The 24,396-nt window shown below is 40.4% G+C and overlaps 1 protein-coding gene across 2 annotated transcripts in view; it reads left to right on the top strand.

The window, feature by feature from the left end:
• Positions 1-20,765, top strand: part of LOC102216115 (glutamate receptor ionotropic, kainate 2) — a 65,676-nt gene extending 44,911 nt beyond the window's left edge. For both annotated transcript variants that reach the window (XM_005731034.1, XM_005731033.1), the window contains exons 9-16: positions 161-274; positions 398-604; positions 2,851-3,074; positions 6,465-6,583; positions 7,535-7,752; positions 9,479-9,704; positions 12,978-13,228; positions 17,811-20,765. In XM_005731034.1, coding sequence (XP_005731091.1) covers positions 161-274; positions 398-604; positions 2,851-3,074; positions 6,465-6,583; positions 7,535-7,752; positions 9,479-9,704; positions 12,978-13,228; positions 17,811-17,975 — 1,524 coding nt within the window. In that variant the 3' untranslated portion in view covers positions 17,976-20,765. The remainder of the gene's footprint in view (positions 1-160; positions 275-397; positions 605-2,850; positions 3,075-6,464; positions 6,584-7,534; positions 7,753-9,478; positions 9,705-12,977; positions 13,229-17,810) is intronic.
• The last annotated feature ends 3,631 nt before the right edge of the window (positions 20,766-24,396 follow it).

The following is a 24,396-nucleotide window of genomic DNA, read 5'->3' as shown; positions in this document are numbered from 1 at the left end:
TATATATATATATATTTTAAAAAAAGTTAGAACTGAAAGAGGGTGTACTTTCTTTTTAGTATGACCATAAGTATCAAATGTAAGTGGGGGTGATTTGAAGTGTTTCATTTCCCATCTGTAGACAAGAGGATATAAACTTGACTCTGAATTGTTTCAACAGATTGGAACATGGGATCCTCCCAGCGGTTTAAATATGACAGAGACTCACAAAAGCAAGACGTCCAACATCACTGATTCTCTGGCTAACAAATCCCTGCGTGTATCCACCATACTGGTAGACACGGCCGAATGAAAACACTAACAGCAGACATTCACAGTCTCAATTGCACCTGAAAAATATATAATACAAAAATCACAGACTTCTGCACTCCTACAGCAGTTTGTTTTCCCTGTACAGGAGGAGCCATATGTGATGTTTAAGAAGTCAGACAAGCCTCTATATGGGAACGATCGCTTTGAGGGCTACTGTATCGACCTGCTGAGGGAACTCTCCTCCATCCTAGGCTTCCGCTATGAGGTTCGATTAGTTGAAGATGGGAAGTACGGTGCGCTGGATGAGAGCACAGGCCAGTGGAACGGCATGGTGCGGGAGCTCATGGACCACGTGAGTCGGCACTCACCAGGGAGAAGACAACACTCAGTCATTAGAATAAAAAACTATTATAATAATTAAAGCGAAACACTTTCTGCTTTCTATTAATCCTATTTTATAATGGTCCACTATTTTTTCTTCATGTATTTTAATAAAGCTACTCCACATTGCAAGCTGATTCAAAACAATAAGAATTGCATCTCTAAATGCTCAAATGGGACTTTTAAAAAAAAAAAAAAAAAATCTTCTCATTATTAAGTCATTTGTGTCTTCATCTGCTGGTACAGTCGGAATATTTTATTTCTGAAAGCCAAAATTTATTTTCCACTTAGGCAGAGCAGTCTGCCATATTCCTTCTTGTCCTTCTTTGTCTGAATGAATAAATCTTTGAAATTCTTCAATACCGATTTGAAATGGAAACAGGCTGAAATATTGCTACTGAACAAGCATATGTCTTTAATATGAGATTACAGTGTTAACAAAAAAGGACCTCTTACTGTGTCGAGTTTCTTTGTGGCATCTGAAACTTTGAGAAACCAAATTATGTAGTCTTTCAGTTTCAAATATAAGGGTAAAAAAAAGGTTAACTCCTAGGTTTTGCTGGTGCTACAGCCTCAAGATTGATTTATACTTTTGCATCAAAGCTACAGCACAGCTTAAAATGCTTCTCCTCAGAAATGCAACTACGTGTTGCGTCGACACAGACCTCGAAAACCGTGCTTGGTCTGCTTAGTGGAAAGACAGGATATTGATCAGATAAAGCCTCTGTGAAACAAAATGTAATAGGCTGTAAAAGCAAGTAACCTGCCAATGTAGCTATGTGCCGTTTTCTCGTTTTCGGAGTGCTGCCAATCCTTTTATAGACTCAGTTCGTATATCTTCTTTCCTTCCTGCCTTTCAGTAACTATCAATATTTATTAGCTCTAAGTTAAACATACTTAGAGCTGTTTAAGCACACAAAGTAGCTCAGCACAGTAAAAAGAAATGTCAGAGAAGCGAAGACGCACCAGCACACAAGTATGCTTCCAATGCTGTCTGCTCTTTGTGTAGGCTAGACAGTGGGAGTATAAAAAGATAAAGTTTTACTTGGCCTGATATGACCAGTAGCCTACAGTGGCTACCCTTAGGTCATATTCACAAGTTAACTGCTATTGTTTGATGAATAAACTTCTGGGTCCAGTGATCAATGTTTGCCGGCTTCCACTGCAGCCTGCAAGAATTAGGAAAAGGGATAACTGATACCAGGGAATGTGCATTTTAATGCATTTTTAAAATCCAGCAATAGACTATGTCATTATCACCAGTGAGTTTAACATTTTATCAGGCAAGTCCTTTTGTTTGCCTTCATGCAGCCAAAGCAGGCTGGCTACAGCCAAAGCTGTGATTGGTCAGCGCTAATCGAACTACAAATGAACTACAAATGGAAACCAGAAGCCTTTTAGCGCCAAAAATTGTGTCTCTCACTTGTAGATTCTTTGTCCTCATATGCAAATATATCTGTGTTTACAGAGAAGCAATTTAGCAGTTGTTGGGGTTTAATTGACTTGCTTGATTTTCATTGTTTATTACGGTTTATTTTTTTATTGTGACCATTTGTATTATTTATTACAGTTCTGCTTCCACACTGTGTATTACCATAGAAAGCTATCTGACAATTATGACATTTGGTGCTGTGTAGGAAGCTTTTCTAAGCCTCAGATATATAGATGACTTCTTATGAGGAAAAATTATAGCAAAAAGCCCTGAAATCTTTCCCCCTGCTGAGATTGGTCGCTTGCTAGTTTGCAAAAGCGACTTTGGCTGCTTGAAACAGAATCTTCAAAAAATCTAGAAACTGTAAAAAAAAATATATATTTTTTTTTTTTTTACATCAAGTTACGGCTTGGAGCAATTATGCAAAAATACTACAGAGCAAGTGCTGAACTGTGCAGAGGGCTAATTTTCTATTCTGGGGCAACTTGAGGTTGAATTGTTGAAAATTAATCTAATCCTAAGATTGTTGCCCCTTATAAAAAAGGATCAGACATATAACCTGTAATTTCCAGACCAACTCAGCCTCCCACCTAATAATCTAGTCGAAGTAATGATCCTAGCTACGTTTTTTTCCCTCATGTCATGTCTCTGCCTCCTGTACATATTGAGCAGAGCAGCTGCTGACAGAAATCAGATCTTAATTGAATTGGCTGGGATTTTTTTTTTCTACTGGTGAACAAACGCCCATCCCCCTATTTGACGTCGCCGCTGTTTTCTCATTGCAGAAAGCCGACCTTGCAGTTGCTCCTCTGGCCATCACTTACGTCAGAGAGAAGGTCATCGACTTCTCCAAGCCCTTCATGACGCTGGGGATAAGTATCCTGTACCGCAAGCCCAACGGCACCAATCCTGGGGTCTTCTCCTTCCTCAACCCCCTCTCGCCTGATATCTGGATGTATATTCTGCTGGCTTGCTTGGGTGTCAGTTGTGTGCTGTTTGTCATAGCCAGGTAACATGTCAACCCCCCTGTTTGCTTCCGTTGCTTGACTTCACTCTCCCCCTCCTGCTTGCCTCCTTTGACTAACATGCAGCAGTTGATGACTTCTGTGATATGAAGATGTGTGCTGAAACAAAAGGATATGAAATCTGCAGTAAACATATAAGAAAGGACCATGGCAGCATTTTTGCCAACATTCGAATGTTTTGGAAAAGTTCACATTTTACCAAAATATAATTGCAATAATGGATTTAAACATGGTCCACATCCTACTATGGTCCTGATAAGTATAGAGCAATATTTCAGTCATATTTGCACAAGCATCAGCAACTGTAAAACCAGCAAACTGATATTTATTGTAAGAAATGTGCAGTAATCTAAGGTACACTGCTGATACTGTACAAATACATTTCCTACAATATTTTAATCGACCTATCCCCCGAAGAAAAAAAAACCCAGATGCATGACCAACGCATTATGATGTGTGTGTGGGCTTTTCTTCTTCTTCTTTGATCCTGAGAGGTTTTGGTTTAACACACATTTCATCAAATGTTACTGGCAAAATGATCACATGAGAGGAAAGCAGCAACTGTCACCTAAGTTAGTTCAGAATATGCAAATTAAACCCATAGTTATTTGCTCCCACATTTATTCATGGTAAGTAAAAAGCATGCAATCCTATTGATATTCTTCTGGTTGCGATAAAAATGACCTTGAGATCTGATATTTCTAATTTTGCTTCTATGAAATTATAATGCGTATATCTGCATCATGCCATTTTTGCACACAATAGCAATACAGAGTCCTTTGCGTCACTCTATGTGACAAAAATATCCAGCAAAGTTTAAATCTTAAGCACGGTGTTCTCTACAGCTTGCTGATCTGGTTCCCTCATAATTACAGTATTGATTGCACGGCCACCGGATGATTGGCCGATCCTCCAAATGCAGAGTATATTATTTTCTTTCTCAAATATAGCAGGAGTTGTGAGCTTATGAAGTCCAAGTTTGCACAATAAAACACTAAACAGTACATCGTTGAACTGCATCCCACACGTTAACACACTTTTTTCTTTTTCCTAAATAAGCTATCGGATTTCAGGCTCCAGAGAAATACATATCACTCAGTGCATCCTCCCAGCTCTGTTTGCGGTTGAATTGATTTCTCCCTTTATTAACAAAACAAATGGTATTATTTCAGCTCGCAAAACCCTTTTTCATGGTAGAAAATGTCCACTTGCAAACAAGAATAGATTATATAAATTGCATTAGACCGTGTTTACATGAATTGCAGGGTCTTGTAATTTTACATTCCAACTTCCAGATGTCTGTGATTTTTTAAGACACCAAACACAACCTCTTCACTTGGCCTGAGACAAGAAAGGCAGCAGATCTATAAAGCCGGGCAAAGTAATTGAATTGAACAGACAGCTAATGGAGGGCGTGCGTTTTGTGTTATTGTGGCCGGGGACAAGCGAAGGGGAAGAGGGACAGGAGTAGGGGAACGGAGAGGGAGAGAGAGGGAAAGCGTCTTTTTAGAATTCTGTGTGCAATTCGACATGTCCCCTGTGCTGGATGTGAGGAGGTGACCTTACGTCCTCGTGTTCCACATCCTCTTCCTCCTGCTGATCGGTGTGCAGAACACGGCCTGCAGGAATACGGGCCAGCTGCAGACAAAGGTCATACAGAGGAGCCATCAAACCTGGTACATACAGAATACACATGTAGACACTGGGAGAAACAAACACTGTCCAATCAAATCTGCACCAGCAACCTACATACATCTGTTGTGTTCTACGATCGGCTGCGGGCTACAGCAATTACGTGCATTGTCTGTGTACAAAAACATAACGAAATAATCAGAAAACACGTTTGACTTTGAGATGCAATCGGTGCAGCCAATGCAAATACCCAGTTGCTACCACATGAAAAACTCACCCACACAGATGTAAAGGCATATTTATGCGGCAGACGCTTGATGCACGCAGGCATAAGTGCATGCGACCACATAAAAACATGCGAGCGCGCTCACTGCATTCTGAACAGCTCTGCAAGGCCATTGTGTTGTTTCAGTTGCCTGTGATACCAAGGAGACAGAGCTCGTTGACATTCCAATAAATCAGGCATCCTGATGGTGTTGACATGAAGAATTATAGCGTGCCATCACAGCCATGTCCACACAGATGATTTTCACTGAACGGAAAATAACTGTAAAGGAAGGGCATTGTGACAAAAATGTTGCCATGTTCCCAGTGCTTGTAAAATAAGAACAGTAATTAGCGTGCTCCAAATGGCACTCATATGTACAGACGGAAAGCAAATTGTAGGAAAACCAAAGTCTTTGGCTGTTACAGTGGGATATTTTTTTGGCACAGTTTGGGTCCCCTGAGAGCATATGGTCACTTTAAATCTATACAAATCTGTTCTGACACATATACGATATATGCTATATAAACACATTTATTCCCTTTCTGTGTCTAAGAGGCACAGCTGACAAATGGCATCACATGTTCACACAGTATAAAACCTTAAGACTCTGCCTACAGGCTTATTAGCATGCAGTATATCGGGGAAAGGCTTCTCAACACCATTACCTGTCAGGCCCCTCAACTCTGCATAAGCAATGTTCCCTCTATCAGCCACTTCAGCACAAACTCAATCAGTTCCTGATGCTTAACACTAACCCAATCACCTTGTGCTAATGCCATGCCACTTTTGCTTAGGATAATAAATGAGAAATGTCCACAAGTGACCCGAAGACACTGACAATCAGCCAAGGCGGGCAGCGTGTTCAGCAGGAGGAGGTTCATGGGGGAAGCAAAACAATCTGGAGGAAAAAAAATGAAGTGTGGGTTGCTGGGAAGAGAATGGTATAGGAGGATGTGAGGGGATGTGATGTGGGGGATTGCGAGAAAAAGGGAAAAGGAGAAGAACAGAGATTGCTGTTGGGAAACCAGAAGAAAAAAAGGAGAGCACAAGTCCCACGTTGGGGTGTTAAAATAAAATGGTATCCGCAGAGTAACGATAATTGTAGCTGCTGGGGGAAACACTTAAAGGCTCCTGACTAAGTGAATTGAAATGAGCTCCAAAGATCATTACACACAGGGACATTATCACCAGTGACAGCGTTATTCCAGTCTATTGATCCATTCTTACAATAAACTGATACCACTTGAATATGCCAATAAGTCTCGGCAAAATCTCAGCAAAAGCTGAAACGATTTGCTTTCGTCTCCGCAGAAGCGCTGATCCACAAAACAGGTTTTCTACACATTCACACTCCTTCTTCCTGCTGATAATGTTTTCAGATTCATGTCTTATCAGCCATTTAATCTGTACCACTGAAAACACTGTTCTGTCCTTTTGTGCTGACGTGTGTGTCTTTCTGCTCTTTCCCTTATAGGTTTAGTCCTTATGAGTGGTACAACCCGCATCCATGCAACCCTGACTCAGATGTAGTGGAAAACAATTTTACGCTGCTCAATAGTTTCTGGTTTGGAGTTGGGGCACTCATGCAGCAAGGTAGTTGCCTCAGCCTGTGGCTACAGTTGCTTTGTGGAGCTGGAGCTCTCTACACCCCACTGTCCCTAAGGGTTGGGTTTTTGTTTTTTTTTAACTAAGCCAGAGGCAATAGAGAGAGACCTCTAAAAGACCACACAGAAATTAGAATAAATGTGCATATATTTTAAAATAAATGTAACAGACTTAGGCTCATGGGAGCATGGGCTAAACCCGAATATGTAAACTAGGAACATGTTTCTAAAAACAACAGTTTTACAGCCTTTAGTCCACTTGAGTTAAATTAATGAGAGTGAGAGTGATTCTTGTATAAAATGCATAAAGCGATTCTGTTTGCGAACAGACGTGTTGTTGAGCTCATTAGCTGAAAAAGACTTAAAAATAACATTCGCTTAAAAGTAAAGCTATGTTTGTTACTGTAGCAATGCCACTAATATCCGAGTGTCCTCTTCTCTTGCCTCTGGCCTATCAGCACCTAGAGATCAGTGGGGTGTGGAGTCAGGATGTGAGGTTACCTTGGGTACATGACTCTCTGGCCTAACCAGCCTGTTACCTCTCCACACAGTACTGCACCATCGATGTTGATGTGTTTAATTTGATATATGAGATTTATGCAAACACCTTGTTCTCTTTGAATGGCACTTTCCGGTAACTCTTGCATTATTTAAAGCACTCCCTTGTGACTGAGACGAGATAATTTCACTTGTTTGAGATCCAACAATCTGCTTGTTTTGAGAGCCCTCTCGAGTGATTTAATCTTGATGCGAGTGGCACATCTGCCTGCGCTGAGAACTTGATGAGTTCTCGAAACAAGCCCGTTTCTAAAGGCGTTAGTCCTCTCTGGTTTTTGCATGTTAAAAATAAACGTAATGAGAAGATTGGAATGTTAATGACTTGTTGAAATGAATGCATCTTGCTGTTTAACTTTCATTCTTGCCGCCTCCTTCACCCCAGGGTCAGAGCTCATGCCCAAGGCCCTGTCGACTCGAATAGTGGGAGGCATCTGGTGGTTCTTCACCCTCATCATCATTTCCTCCTATACAGCCAATTTGGCTGCTTTTCTCACTGTGGAGAGGATGGAATCGCCCATAGATTCAGCCGATGACCTGGCCAAACAAACTAAAATCCCATATGGGGTGGTGGAGGACGGTGCCACAATGACATTCTTCAAGGTAGCTGGATCTACGATGATGTTTGTGCAGTGGCTCTGTGAATAGTGTTATTTTCTCACACATCAAATTTATAATCCTTTTAAGATTTCTCTCCTGGTTGATTTTCCAACACCTGTGTTTGCTGTGCAAATAGCAAACACTCCATGTGCAGTTAATTTGTCAGAAAAATGCAGAAGAGCAACTGGTGTTGAAAGTGCAGCCATTTTTTTTTTTTTAAAGTAGTCAAAGTAATCCACTGAATATTGCACCTGCAAACATCATGCATGGGTTGCAACTGCAGAGAACAGTGGAGTTTATTGTCTTCCTAAGAAGTAGTGCCACATTTATAACTGATTTGCTGGTAAAAATGTAGGAAAATTACTTTCCTAGCCATACAGTTTGTCGTTGCAAACATTTGTGAAAGAATGGTCTGTTCTAAGAGCTCACTGAATTCGACTGTGGTAGTGTAATAGGATGTCACCTTTAGTAGCCTTTGTGAAATTTCTTTTCTCCTAGACATTCAGCATTCAACTGTAAGTGGCATTATTGCAAAGTGGAAGCACTCTGGAACCACAGCAACTCAGCCACAAAGTGTTAGACCACATAAAGTTACAGCTCGCAGAGTGCTAAGACGCACAGTGCTTAAAAGTTGCCAACACCCTGCTGACTCAGTAATGGCAGAGCTCCATACCTCCTGTGGCAATAACATCAGTACAAAAACTGTGTGCCGGTAGCTTCTTGACATGGGTTTCCAAGGCTGAGCCATTGCAGTAGGTAACATGTAGTTGGCCCAGTCCTTGTGCCCATTTCGTACATATATCTGTTTTAAATTATAAATGCAACATTCATCAAAAAGATGTGACTGTTTCACAGCAAAAAACATACAGTAATTCCCTGGTTGAAAGCGCCTGATGCAGCAGCATTAGGAAGTGTCTGGTAACAATAAATTAAACATAAACCAGATTATATGAATTGCCTCCAGTGAATCATTTGTGCAAAGCTAGGCAATTTCAATTTAGCATGAAGAGCCTCCACCATTAAAAAAAAAACACTCTGAAAGGTACTTATATAATGTGAGAATGAAAAATACAAGCTATAAAAAACAGAGCTTGATTTATAACTAAAGAAAAGTCGTATTTATGGCTCATCTAAATCACCAGGATTTAAACTTTGAGTTCTTTTCATCATAGAAATATTAATATCATCATTTCGTCATATCGTTTTTCAGACATTAAAATGGACCTATGATGCTTTTCCTGAGTTTCTGTGACAGTGTTGGATGATCATTGTAACATGGCCAAAATTGTACACAAACAGCTAAAAAGCTCAAGGTTCATGCTTTGCTACAGGCAGGGTTGGTTTTTTTTTTTATCTTGGACATGCGTAATGTCTCAGAGAAGAGATACCCTTGATGGTCATTTCAGGCACCCGGCTTCGAGCACAGCAGCCTCATCAATTTGCAGTCTTCTGTTTGTGACGGGAAGCCAATAAAAACCTTAAACAGAAGGTGGCCGTAAAAGGGGAGGACCGTAAGAACTTAGCAGCTCCTCAAAGCCTCAGAAGAAAATAAATAGGGTTTATTTTTGAACTGTGAGTCATGCAAAGCTATTATAGTCTAGGAATAAGAAAAAATGTGCAGCTGAAAATGAACATAATAGGTCCCAAACACTGTGCAAACGATGATATGATATTTTCTCCTAATACTTCTTAGATTCTCATTCAGATCCCACTCTCTGGTTACTTGCAGAAGACAAAAATCTCTACCTATGACAAGATGTGGGAGTTTATGAACAGCAGGAGGCAATCTGTGATGGTAAAGAACGTGGAGGAAGGCATCCAGCGTGTCCTTACCTCAGATTATGCCTTCCTCATGGAGTCCACTACCATTGAGTTTGTCACCCAGCGCAACTGCAACCTCACGCAGATTGGAGGCCTCATAGATTCCAGAGCCTACGGCGTGGGAACACCTATGGGTAAACGACCTCTGCATCCCTCTGTGTTATAAGCCACTCGGATTAAGTCTGCAGATACTGCAGATACTGTGTGACGCATTAAGGTGTGTTGTGGGAATGATGGAAAGCTTTGAAAAGGGAAAGGTTGATCTTTATCAGCGAGGTCACGGGTATAATGGTTAGACACAGTGAGGTGTAAAAGGTGTAGCTTAATGAAAAGTGAAATGCCTAGAAGGTTGAGTTTATGGATGAGGTTAAAATGACTCACTGCTTCGGCAAGATCTTTCTATTCATGGTGATTTTCTCACAAGATTGTTTCAGAGGCAGGAATCGTGTATCAAACTCTCTTCACAAATACTTTTAATGGTCTGTTTTCATTTTATTTTATGTTCACGTAAGGCAACACTGTGAGTGTCGGTTCAGTGCAATTCCCTTTGACTTACTTGACACCGGCATTAATTTCAGCACTAAACCACAACTAAAAAGCACTTCAGAGAGTATAAAACAAACTCTAGGAGCTTGTTTTCAGAAGCTGCTTTGACCCAGCTCCCATCAAAAATTTTGTATTCTGACATTTTATACCATCATTATCCAGGAATGAGGCAGATGAGCTAAAAGTATCACAAAAACAAGTACAATCATAAGAGGTTTGGTGCATTAAAAGCATTGTTTGTCAGGGTTAATCAATGCACAGCTCACAGCTCTAGCGTTCCCAGGGACCCTGACTGAAAGCCGTTGATGGTTCCCATTCAAGTGTCACAGAGGTTAGAGTGGTCCTGACGAGGCCACAGAGAACTCTGCTACCAGCTGTAATGGTCACATCTATCATGAATGATATGAAGGCCATCAAAATACGGAGGATTAATTTTGGCCATCCGCATCTGGACCGGGCTGCCGCTGATGAGTATGGGGCGGTTATGAATCTGCAGGGATGCCGTGATTGCCGTGGCTATAACAAAGCTGAGGGGCTGCTGTGAAATATAGGCCCACTGTGGCTCCCTAAGTGCTGAAGTACTTAGACTGATGTCCTTGAAATGGACACATAGAGACTGGAGCATGGATCACTTCTTTTTTCTTTTTTATTCACGCAGTAGTATACTTTATATTTTATATATCATATATATATAGATAGAGAGATAGATAGATAGATAGATAGATGGATAGATATATAAAATAGGAACACATCACTTTAATTCAGCAATAAATGGTTCTGCATTTATATAGAGATAAATATTCACTCTGAAGAATATTACTTCCCACTTTCTTCTTTCTGTCTAATCCTTATATTATTTGCTCAGAAGCCGATTATGGCCTGCAAAAAGATCTTGAGATCGGAATCTCGATGACTTTATTAGTTCAGAAGTAATTTTGGCAGAATATAAAAATTAGTATTTTTTTTTTATTATTATTTTTGATGGTGGCCCTCTCCTTGTGTCCTTTTTCAAAACCATGTGAGCTCTTCAGCTATCACGTTAGCCACCGGCTCATACCTTTTGGCCTCCTGAACAATGTTTAGCAGCTTATTCCCTATAGGGCTTTTACAGCAATAAAGCAGAGCAAGACATAATAACATTTTAACCTTTTAGTGCTAGATGGTTTCCCAAATCACAAATGCTTCATCCACTGCTATCGACTTAAACTGTGATCGCATTAATACTTGAGGCCAGACAGTGTAGGAGTGATGGATGATCTCTGGTGTTGAACATCTGTCAGGTAGTTGTGTATGCACAGTGTGTCAAGCACGGCGCTTTTCCCATTCGCCCAGGCCCCGCTCTCCATATCCTCCTCTCTAAGGACCCATCCTATTAGCATTTATCCAAGGCCTGTTTTGTTAAGCCATCATTAATCATTTGAAATATGAGAGGAGCCTGAATCAGGGGACCCAGATACTAGAGAGATCTCTGATTTTTCAAATGAAGCAGGCATATGTTTCCCACATACATAGTCAATTGCATCTAAGGGGCTGTGCTTTACGCGCTTTGCATATCGACCGTATGAAATGCACGGAATATACCGTGTGTTGCAAGTCTGCTCTGGTTTATCATGTCAGTGTACTCGTAAGCTCAGCACGGGGAGAAAAACACAAGGTTACAAAATAAGAGAAGAAAAAAAAAACAGATGCTGCTCCAAAGTCAGTGGCATTGTGTAATTTTCAGTTTTCTAGTAATGTCTCTTTTGTTAGTCTAAACACAGAGATTTGGAGATGAAAGGATGATGGATGGCATTAGATTAATGATAGATGAGACAGAGGAAGACTCAACTAACGGGGCTGACAGGCAAAACTGTATGAGATCAACAAACAGCATGATGGTACTTGTTACCTGGAGCCTGACTCCGTTCATTTCCTTTGGAGTTCTGGCACAAAATGTTCTCTTCCTTTTTAAAACCATTTCTATTATCCTTGAATTATTTTTTTATTTTTTTTATTTTTTTAACATTTCTTTTGTTTCTTTTAAGTCACTCTTAATTTGCACACGAGGCAAATGCCTGAAATGAATATGTGCACCCAGGCTTCATTATGCATGAGTCCCATAATCGCATAAATACACTAACAAGCTCTTAAAGCAGTGAAAACATGAAACATGAAGGCTCACAGTAAGAATTAATCTTTCTTGGCCCGGTTGAAGCAAAGTGTGTGTGCGCTGCTCCTGGATCAACCCAGCCGTGTGTTGTGGCGCACACGCTGTGGATGGGAGAGGAACATGACCCCACTCGGCTACCCTGCAACGATTATTCCCGCTTTGATCAGGCCAGCGCCCGCTGCGCCTTAATGCCTCGTCGCTAATTCTGGCGCCTTCCTACTTTCTGTGGATTTGAGTTTGCTCAACATGCATCAAAAAACAGCAATGCAGAAACCCAATCATCAATATACACGTATAATCCCAAACACATATGCATCCATATAATGTACCCCTCACTGGGCTCCTCTGTTCATAGGGACTATTTCTGTCATATGAAAGCGTGTGCAAACAGCAGCTAAATTGTGAGAATCGACAGCAGCTCTGCTCCCCCAAGCCAAGTTATTGTTGCCAACTCCCTGTGCATTATAATAAACACACTGCAGAGAGGAGTGAGAATTTTGGAATAGCTCTGTGAATATGGCGGATTAGTGGGATTTGAAGAAGGACTTACAAAAAAACTCTCTCTAAGCGGCTAACAATAACATGACAGGTTATATGATCACATGCAAGCCTGAATGTGTTTCTTACACCCACTAACACAACAATGACGATCCTAGGCACATGAGTATTATCTGTGTTTTCCAGTTTCACGATACGCTTTTTGTATTCGCAGGATCTCCATACAGAGACAAGATCACGATAGCTATTCTGCAGCTGCAAGAGGAAGGCAAGCTGCACATGATGAAGGAGAAGTGGTGGAGAGGCAACGGGTGTCCCGAGGAGGAGAGCAAAGAGGCCAGCGCTCTGGGAGTACAGAACATCGGTGGGATCTTCATCGTGCTGGCTGCGGGACTTGTGCTGTCAGTGTTTGTGGCTGTGGGGGAGGTCCTTTACAAGTCTAAGCAGAACGCCCAGCTGGAAAAGGTACAGGCGGTATTAGAGAAGAGATTTTAGGCTTCTGCTGTAGCGTGTTTGTGTCAAGGTATGGCTGTGTGGCAGGCAGGATGGGGATCTAAATGAAGGACTCGGGGAGTCATAAGTGATCTCAAAACACAGTCTTAATGCTGGTAATTTACAAAGAAAGAGAAGAAGATCCAAATCTCATGGAACACAGAGCCAAGGAAACGCACAAGCATGAGGGGTGACGCAAAAACGAACAGAGGGAGGCTCAGACAATATCAACATACGCCAGAAGAATAGAAATGGGGAACGGGTGGAAACAGAGCTGAGGACAACTAACACTTAAAAGGAAGTAAAACTGAAAAATAGAGCACATGAGACAAAAGATTAACGAATTAAAAACAGGAGGTAACACATGCAGAAACACAAGGGAGGCAGGAATACACAGGAACTCACAGAATTAAATACGACCCAAATAATAACCACGAACAGAAGTAGATAGGAAACTAAAACCTGAGAATCTAAATATAAAGAAAAATTTAAGAAAAATACAAAACCAAAACTCAAAAGCGGTCTACCTCTCTTGCTCTGCCATTTTAGGAATCAAACTGTAAAAACAAGACACCAAACCCAAGAGACATCAAATGAAAGTGAAATGAAAATTTGTCTTATAGCCCTAAAGTGCATTTTTACAGACCAAGCTTGTTTTTATTTTAACAATTGGCTACTTAAATTGCTTTCACTCTTCATAATGGCTGTAGACCTGTGGTGTGGAGACAGAAATCCCCCAGTGCTTTAACCTGTGTGAGTTTTTAGCAGTCAATATTTGCTAAACCAAGCAGGCATTTTCCGAAACTAACTTCTGTCTACGCATGGATAATTTTCTTGCTGATTTTAAATGGGGAAAAATGTTTTACTTGTTTGTTGTTTTTTAGTCATATATTATATTGAATCATCATTTCAATAAATTAACAATTACAGCAACTCCTTCATCACAAACACCAGCATAATAGTATTATACAAATACAAATCTATTTTAATTCACCATGTATACATAGAGTGCACTGTATCCACAGCTTCTTTATCCCCCTGGTTACGTTTCTGAATATTTTTCAGGCTGTTCTGTTTGTGCTCTATTTTCGTACTGAGCGCACATGATTCATCACACAGTGTGGAGTATGTATTTTAGTGCACTTTAACTCGTGCAGTGATGTTTCCCAATAATTGTGAGAGTCCTTTTGATAGCGTCTGTTAATTATTTACGTCTATAGAATTAGCACAGCGCAGCAGCGTGTTACTTTATTGCAACAGTAATTAGTTTCTTGCTTTTTTTAAGGGCTGCAAAAGTTTCACAGCACATCTTAGCTATCATTAATCAAGAGCTGCAAGACTGGGTCACAATATTCAGATAATTTGCAAATGCCAGAGTCTCTAGGCTGACAAGGTGCTAGTAATTTGCATGCTGACAGCAAGCCTCTCCTTTTTTTACTCCCTGCCAGAGTCCTCCACCCTAACATCACGAGCTTTTTCTCTCTCTTTTTTTTTTAAAACCCTCCTTCTCATTGTTTTTCAAAATTTATTTTCTGTTATCCTTCTTGCCTGTCTGCTTTTGTAATCAGTCTTCCTTCAGACTCTAGAAAATATTTCATTCATATGGCAGACAAATATATGTAAAAAAATGTTGCAAAAAAAAACACACCCTAAGCCACCTACAGATATCCATCTCGCACACCTACACACACACACACACAAACAGAAAAATAATAGCTTCATACTTTAATGCTCCCCCTCCTCTTTTTATCTTCTCCCCTCCTACACTCTTTGAATTTGAATTACATTTTGCATAATCAGAAAAGGAATGTATGAGAATTTGACTTGGCAAAGTTTGTGCCCGGGCATATTGACATTTTATAGGATTTTACACCACATACATAATGCAGGGACAACAGGAGCTCACATTACACAAGTTGCATAAGACTGTGATGTTTTAAAGTGGGTAGCAGTATATTTGGATTTAATCTGCCGAAGTGGATGCTTTGTCCTTTATGCTGTCTCTTTAGGTTTTTCACTTTCATGCCAAATTACAAGTGTTTAATGTTTCTCCCAGAATCCCGTTCTTGGCAGGGTGCAAATGGCTGTGAAACGCTATTTAGACGTTTGTGTGACAGTGACGATTTAAAGGGGGAATCTAGGACATATCAAACCCTTTAAATGAAGGCTTGTTTTCTCAAAATATTCTGTCGAAAAAAGCAAATGAATAGATGCTTCATGTTCTGTAGCTGTTGCGCAGTTACACGATATCAACTGACTCAATGGTTTATTTTATCGCATGTACACATAAAATAAAACTGAACACGTTGACCTTTGTTTTCCCAGAATAGTACCACGAGATCCTTTTTTATTATTTATTTATAACCTTACAAATTATGTTACAGTACTGTGCAAAAGTCATGAGTCCCCCCTTATTTTATATAGTTTGCTTCTAAGAAGCCAGACTTTCATGTGGCTTCCAAGTAATCTTGAACAATAGCACTCTGGGCTTTCTGAAGGTCTTTCAAGTTTTTCTTTCGACAGTGGTTGCTTTTTCACTTAACACTGACTTATGAATCCTACAAGCAGAAAAGAGGCACCTAACCAGTGTTGTGTCTACATATAACAGATAACTTAGCAAAGAACCAAATTTAAATTGCATCTTTAGGCACTTTGGCATTTCTATAGTTGAATTTATGAAAAATACAAAACGTAACACAGTCTGACAGGCATAAAATAGTATTTTTGCACCAATGAGGTTATTCCCAAAGAACTGTTAGCTGAAAACTTGGCATATCAAAGGAAGGTCCAAAGGAAACAGGACAAAATCTACACCAGTACCTAAGATGTATGTGGCACTAAATCCTCATCAGAAATGGTCACAGTAAATGGGCAGCTGTCAAGAAGCCATTCTTAAAGAAGAAAAACAAGGAGAAAAGGTTGAGGTTTGCCAAATTACACACAATGCGACTGAGAATCAGTGGCAACGGGTCTTACAGAGTGATGAATACAAATTTGAAATTTTTGGTTCAGACATCAGTAGGTAGAGAGAGAACAATAACAGTCTACACGGTGAAAAAGAATGTCCTTCAAGAGGCTATACATGAAGACTGCATAAAGAAATTACAAAACAGCTTGCCTAAGAGAGTTCAGGCTGTGTGAAGAATAACGGTGATCATACCAAATATTGACTTTCACATTTTTCAATAAATCACCGCACCTATTTCCCATTTTCGTAGCAAACTTTGAAGAAATGAGGGGCAGCTTGAGACTTTTGCGCAGTACTGTACATATATATGCTTGTCGTAAAACCAACATAAAGCCAATAAATACAAAAGAAGGAGGAGAAACTGTTCAGTTTGGCTAACTTTTTCAAGCTTAAAATAGAATAGAGAAGCCCAGCAATTCCCCTTTGAGTGTATGTGGTGACAGTGGGAAGGGAAAAAAAGAGAAAAAATGAACACTGAGAAACAACCAATAATAACAATTGCTGCTTGGTGGGTTTAGTAACCCCAGATCCAAAATCTGAATGCCAGAGACAGATGGCGAAGGATACAGAGACAGAGAGGAGAGCGGGGAAACTACCAGGGCAAAAAGACACACAGTTGATCACACGCAGTTGTCATCTATATGCATGGGGAGTTAAAGTGAAAGGAGGAGTTCAGTAGATGATGGAAGAGCAGCCTGGGGTCTGCAGCAGCATAACTAAGCGAGGGTCACCTGACCCAACCCCACCTATAAGCTTTATCAAGGAGGACCTGTTTTTTTTAATCGTGTAAAAAGGCTGTGTGACTTTGAACTCAAACTGGAAGCTGGTTTTACATCTGAAGGTCAGACCTCCTGCTGTACTTTTGGAACCACAAGTAAGAAAAAGGCAGAAAAGGAAACATATTGTACAGCATATAAAAAAGTATTTTCATGTTACACAACATATTAAGGTGAGAGGATGCGCATGGTAAAGCAGTGAAATTGAATTTATGTTGACATCAACTGATTCTGGTAGAATTAAAGTCACTAAATTTAGAATATCCCAGTGATGGTGCCACCTGGTGGTGAAAAAAGGACACTGTGGCAATTACCCAAGAATACTGAAATGTAATGGACAGGTCCATTACAAAAACATGAGTGGAAAATAAAAAACAACAACAATACCTTGGAGATACTCAGAAAGGACCTCATGCCACCATTAAGAAGACACTGGTTAAAAGAGAATACGCGGCACAAAAACCATCACCAGCCCTCCCTCATTAAACAACCCTGTAGGTCATTTGTGCAAGCTGTTAAAATGACCTGCAGCTGCACTTTAAAGTTAACTAACCTCTGTCGCCCATGTAAATAAATGCATGTAAAATGTGCACTGGTGTCATCAGCGTTTTGCCACACCAGGCTTACGCTCAAGTCTCCTGGCTAAAAGCCAGCGGTTTCATTGTGCCAAAACCACTCTGCCCGCCTCCTAATGCAAATACTTTTCCCTTTCTTTTAGACAGTAAGAACAAATGATCCACTATGACTGTATATCTCAAGAATGTGTTGAACTTTTTTTTTTTCCTTCTTCTTTTCTATTTCCTTCTCGCAGCGATCATTCTGCAGTGCCATGATGGACGAGCTGCGCGTGTCTCTAAAGTGCCAACGCCGTCTCAAACAAAAGCCTCAGCCACCTGTCATCGTTAAGACAGAGGAGGTTATTAACATGCACACGTTTAACGACAGGAGACTCCCAGGAAAGGAAACCATGGCATGAACACTGAATACACCTGGACTACACCCCTCAGTAAAAACCACGAGTGGGGAGACAGGGTTGAATTAATGCTGGCTTAGTTACAGACTGAGTTTAGCAGGGGGGGGGGACAAAAATTTAAAAAAAATACAAAGAAACAAACAGGATTCCTTTCGAACCCACTTGCTTATGTAGACAGATGTTTCCTGTGGAAATATAGATACCTGAGCAGTGTCACCTCACTGTGACATTCACTTTTTGAAGGGAGATGTAATCGAAGGACTTACTTACGGGTTTGGTTGGTGATATATGTAAAATGACAGAAGAGCCGAGCAATTTTATGACACAACATTTGACTAGTCCACAGTAGAAGTGGACTTAAACATACGCATACACACAAAAAAAACTAATGAAAAAAAAATGTATGCACACACACACACACACACACACACACACTGACACACATACTCTCTCATCTGACACACTTGACAACTGTGCAGAAGGGAAAACTATTGTGACACTTACACCAGATGTAGTTTTTCTGTTGATGTCAATACCCTTTCGTCTTACCTCCATGTGTGTGTGACCCAATCGGTCCCCTCTCCTCGGTGGCTTGAGTTTCTCTCAGATAATTTGAACAAACACTAATCTTACACCAACAAAGGGAACAGTAGTCAGTGCCAAATGGTTTGTTATGAACTGATGTATAAAAGTGATATTTAGTTTTGAGAACCATCTATGCCGACTTTGTCAAATATCCATCGTTTTCTTCTATAATGCCTTTCTCGTGCCAAAGTTCTGCCATTGTAAAGAACTTTCTGCCATGCCTATTATTATGTTCAAAGCCTCTACAAGAAATGTATACTGTCAGAGTCCTTATCCATGTCGGTCCTTGCGCACAGTCTGCAGTTTTCACTCTGTATCAGTTGTTGTTTAAAATGCAGGATTTCTACAAAAATGTTTGTTTTTGTACAAGAACAAAAAGTTTTGTAGTACTTTGTATCATGGTAGCCCCTTCTGTGGACAAAATATGTAGCAGATACCAACTCAGCCCTCAAACTCTGACAACTGGTGGCTATGGGGCTTCAAACTCTGCTGTGTAGGGTTCATCATTCTCATCTTTCAGAGATTCAGTCTTTTGTCTTGCCAGTCTCACGGGGCCAGCTGTATATACTATCTGGAGACGATGTAGTGGATTTTGGCAGGTAAGAAACAATAAAACCAGAAAATGCAACCGTTCTGCTGTCAGTGAGAGTTGGGTAGTCACCATAATGAGTCACCATGAAAGACGTAGTAAAACATGCAAATGCTCTACGTCTAGAAGGTGTTCATAACTGTGGTTGTGTAGCACCAATATACAGCAAAATTGTTATTTTTATTATGAGTTGTTTTATTTTTGTTTGTTTTGTTTTTCCTTTTACCAGAATCAAGTCCTAAAAGTATTATTTCAAAACTAGGGGAAATATTTACAGCCAAAAGTAACACAGATATTGATCTTGAAGAGCCAAAGGAAAAAATACCCTGCAGTAATTTCTTTAACATAAACAAACAAGCTTGATATTGATCTCTTGGATGTGTACACTAACCGAGGCATTTTACAGTTGAAAATTCCACTTTTCTTTGCTGTCTGGTAGACATGCAGTATAATGTGGAATGACTGTTCCTAAATTACCTCACACTGACTATAGCTTTTTTTTCCCCCTCCCTGCGAATCCTTGCAGCTTATCAGTATGGATCCATACTGGTAAATCTGCTACAAACCTGATTGAGTTGGCCTGATTGATTGATTGATTGCTCTATAAATAATCTGACACTGCGTGAATGACATTCTCAGTCTCAGTATGGCCACGTTTCCAATTCGTTCCAAGGGTTTGTTAATATTTCATGTTGGTATCAGTAAGTTTGATTTATTAATGCATATTCCTGCACCAGAAGGTGAAAAAAATATTGAAATGAGTCCATTTGCATTTTGAAACTGGTCGAAGTAATCTCACGGCACTGTTGGATATTTTTCAGTGCTTTCAGAAAATATTATTTTTAGGACTCGCTAACAGACAAAGATGACCTCAGTCAAAGGGGAACCTCACTGATGGGCAGCTTTTGAATGTATAAAACTGTGCATTTGCAGTAATTCTGATGTTGGCGTAATTAGAGCTTTGAGACACTCGTGTGCTACATAGTAAATCTCTCACCTCTGCTCAAATGCCAGGTGTTGCTTCACTCACGGTGCCTAAAAGGGACTTGATCAACCTTGGGGCGCAATTTTCGAGGATAACTCGTGGGCCGAGCGAATCATTTATCCACTAATTGTCTCCAGATGCGTGTTCTCTTCGCCAAGCGACACATCACATTTGGCCCCACAACACTTCTGTGTCTGTTAACTCTGTTCCGTGTTGTGAAATGACAAGCATATCTGATAGGTTACTCCACCAGTGCCCCTGTCTTCCTACACTATTCGGTTAATCATCTGATCTGATATTCCAGGGATGATTTCAAAGACAAAAAAATGAAAAAAAAAAATCAAATACGCCCACACACCTGTGTTGTACACGAGTGGCTCCCCTATATTTAATGACTTCTTTAAAACAACCGCATCTACGCTTTTATGAGAAATGACAGGGAAGACATGCTCCTTTAACTTGTCAGCTATCTACCAGTGTGGCTTGTCTTTTTTTTTCCTTTTTTTTTTCTACACACGGCTAAATCTAGCAGTGTGAGCTCAAGTGGTTGAATAGTTTGGGAACATTGCTGTGGGAAACTGATGTGTGCTCGTGGAATTTGACATCCATGCAAGGTTTTACAAATAATGTCATTAAAAATGGTCATAATTGTAGATTTGCCTCTTAGCTTTACTCCAGACTTTGCAGTTCTTTTCCACCCAAATGAGGAAGCAACAGGATATGCCAAGTGAACCAGATGCCATCTAGCCCAGTGTGTCTCTAGCCATGTCTTGTATTGTTATAAAACATCTGAATATAAAATATGAAAAGGGTTGATTTATGTAATCAAATCAAATCAAAGCAAGGACTGTAGGGAGGCTTAACCAATTATTTTTCCAGCTTGCTCACCAGCTATTACTGCATCCGCCTGTCTGTTTACAATTTTCTCTGACTACTAGTTTCTAAAATATCTCCAGCTTATGAGGAGGCTGCACAGTCTAACAAAATAGCCCAGGAATGTTCCACTGCACACACTCTGGTTTTTTATTGTTTATTGTTATTTCCTTCCCACAGGCAGCAGTGGACAGTGAGGCCGCTCTGGATTTCAGACAAGGGTTTTTTTGGGGTTTGTTTTTTTTTTTTTTTTTAGGGGGGGTAATGATGAAAACTGTTTCTGCAGCCTGAGCTCTACCATAACAACATAAATGGCCACCCTGTCTGCCCTCCAGATTGACAGGGAAGGTCAGAGCATGCATCAATGCGTTCAGCACGAACCATTTAGTCTGTCACACTTATTCCATCATATTAAGTCCTCTTCCTCCTTTTCCTAAGTGCTCATTGGAAAGGTATCCTTGAATAACATCTTGTTCATTAGCCAATTAATGGCCAAGATTGCATTGTGAACAGAAAATTGCTTTCTGAATGTGACTTTGGTTTGTCGTGCAGATATTATGACCTAACAGAGCCTGCCAAGGAAGGTTTTTTTAAGGTAGGGAATATTCTTCACCTCATTTCCAAGTGATTTTTAATAATTCAGGATCCCAGATTAGGAATCATTAAAAATCTACATTGATTTTTTTTTTAACTAGCAGCACATGTATGTGTAAAGTTATTAGATATGGTGGGCGTGGGGCAACAAGATGTTCAGAATATGCCCTCTGTCAGAGAGATAATTAAATAGATTGTTTACACTGAGCATGGGTGCATTAGGCAACTGTGTGCAATGGTACAAGCCAAAAATAGCATTGCATCATGTTAAAATGAGATTTTTCTAAAGAAGTTTTCACTAGGGTAATGCAGTAGTAATGCATTCATAGTTTTATTAGCTAATTAGAGAGCGGCTCCAGGGGTGGTAGTGTTGTCAGACAGCCTAGTCGGTCCAGATTTAAATATCTCATCAACTGTTACATGGTTCGTCTGTAAATATGGACTTCTCATCATGGCTCCCAGATGATTTCTTTTCCTCGAGTGCCACCACAGGTTTAACATTCATGGTTATGATATACACTCACCGGTCACTGCTTGCTAATGCAACTATCTAACCAGCCCATTATATGGCAGCAGTTTAATACATTTAGGAATGTGCACATACTCATGATGACCTGCTAAAGTTCAAATCAACCATTAGAATAGGGAAGAAATGAGATTTTAGTAACTCTGAATGTGACATGGTTGTTGGTGCCAGATGAGCTGAGTATTTTCGAAACTGCTGATCTACTGGGATTTTCCCACATAACCACCTCTAGGTTTTATGGAGAACAGTCTGAAAAAGAGAAAATAGCGAGTGGCACTTCTGTGGGTGTAAAATGCTTTGTTGGTCAGAGAGGAATGGCGAGACTGCTTCGACCTCATAGAAAGGCAACCACTCATTATAATCAAGGTATGCATCTCTGAATGTCGAAGACCACACTGGGGGCCAATCCTGTCAGCTAAGAACAGGAAACTTAGGCTACAATTCACCAGAATTGGACAATAGAAGACTGGAAAAATGTTGCCTCGTCTGATGAGTAAACAACCTTAAAGCATCGATCCATTCTGCCTTGTATCAATTGTTTAGGCTGCTGTTGGTCTAATGGGAGATATTTTCTTGACAGACTTTGGTCCCTTTAGTATATCCCGAACATTGTTTAAACACCACAGTCTACTTGGGCATTGTTGCTGGCCATGTCCATCCCTTTATGGCCACAGTGTGCCCATTTTCTCATGATTGCTTCCAGCAAGATAATGCACCATGTCCCAGAGCTCAAATAATCTTAAACTGGTTTGACAATCAGTTCGCTGTACTCAAATGCCATCGACAGTCACCAGATCTCAAGCCAGCAAAGCACCTTTGGGATGCAGTGGAACAGGAGATTTGCATCATTGATGTGCAGTCGACAAATCTGTTGCAACTGTGTGATGCTAACACATCAATATTGCCCAAAATATCTGAGGAAAATTTCCAGCACCTTGTAGAATCTGCATTAAAGCAGTTCTGAAAACAAAAGGGGAATCAACATGGTACTAGTTGGGTTAACTGATCAAGTGTCTGGTGAGTGCATGTTCCATGGATTTCCATAATATTTGGCACCACATTTATGCTTCACTCCAGACTTTTGTATATACTTTACTTTTCATTTCTCCACACTACTGGGTAGAGCTCTGACCTACTTTAAAGACCAAATACCTGCAAAACTAAAAGCATCCTCGTGAGTCTTGGCTGTACTTTGTGTTGAGTGCTTATGAGTGAAGATAAAATGTTGGTCAAAGTGCTAAACATGTTTACACTGAGCTCCAAGTGCCGCTGTGTCTGCCTCACAAAGCTCCAACAATAGGGTCTTTGTGCGAATGTTTAAAGTAAAAATGAATCAACGTTTAATGCTGCTCTCATGTGAAAAAATACCCCCAAAAGATCAATCATTTCACATCGTTTTATTTCCCTTTCCTCCGATGTCAAATCATCCCTCGTTCTCCATCTGTGTAAGTAATTTAATGATTTGTTACCATGTGACTCATATCAACAAAGCTAGTGGCAATTTTTGTTGCAATATTTGGTCTGCAGTGAATGATTCCATTTCAGGTCTAGAAATGAGCTTTGACTCCTTTCTGTGGAGTTCAGCATGTACAATATGAAATCCTGGGGAATGCAATAAAAGGGGAATTGCAGCAGCTAGAGTTGGGCAGGCGTTGTTGGTAGAAAAGTGATATTTGATGTGCATTAAGACCAGCCAGTGGCATGTGTCTGCCCAGAGACAGCACCTGGGCAGCGAGCTGGAAGACTCACTAGCCTCACACAAAGAATGCTCTTGCCTTTAAAAAAAAGTGTATTTTCTTTGTGAGAAAGTGTGTGTTTGTATGTAGCCTCCACTTTTGCCTCCTGTGTGTGGGTTTCTGCAGTCACACACATGCGCCCTGGGGGGATGAACCCCGTTTTGACTCCAAATGAATTTCAATTTAAAGAAGTGATCTTTTGTGTCATGTAGCAATTCGTTTGGATGCGGTTTTCTATCTGAGTGTTTTTTTCCCAGTGGCAGATGTGTTGCGGTGGGTGGCAGCTGCAGAATGGAGGAGCACAGCTTGCTAAGTGATTCACCCTGCTCCTGGCATCTCTGTTACCCCATGAGTCTTTTCCCTGACAATGTTTTCATTTCTATTTGCTTTATCTGTAACTGGGATGGTGGGCTAGATGCTTTGACAGCTCTGTCAGAAAAATGACAGTGCTGGTTGCCTGCTCGAGAAAGGGTGAGAGAAACTAATGGGACGTTTGGAGGTTACTTCCTCTTCGTGACCTCTTCTACAGGAAAAAA

Source organism: Pundamilia nyererei, unplaced genomic scaffold (genome assembly GCF_000239375.1).
Source record: "Pundamilia nyererei isolate P.nyererei 1_Seehausen unplaced genomic scaffold, PunNye1.0 scaffold00041, whole genome shotgun sequence".
Taxonomy (NCBI): domain Eukaryota; kingdom Metazoa; phylum Chordata; class Actinopteri; order Cichliformes; family Cichlidae; genus Pundamilia; species Pundamilia nyererei.
Note: the sequence above shows the minus strand (reverse complement) of the source record. Positions and strands in the feature narration are given on the sequence as shown.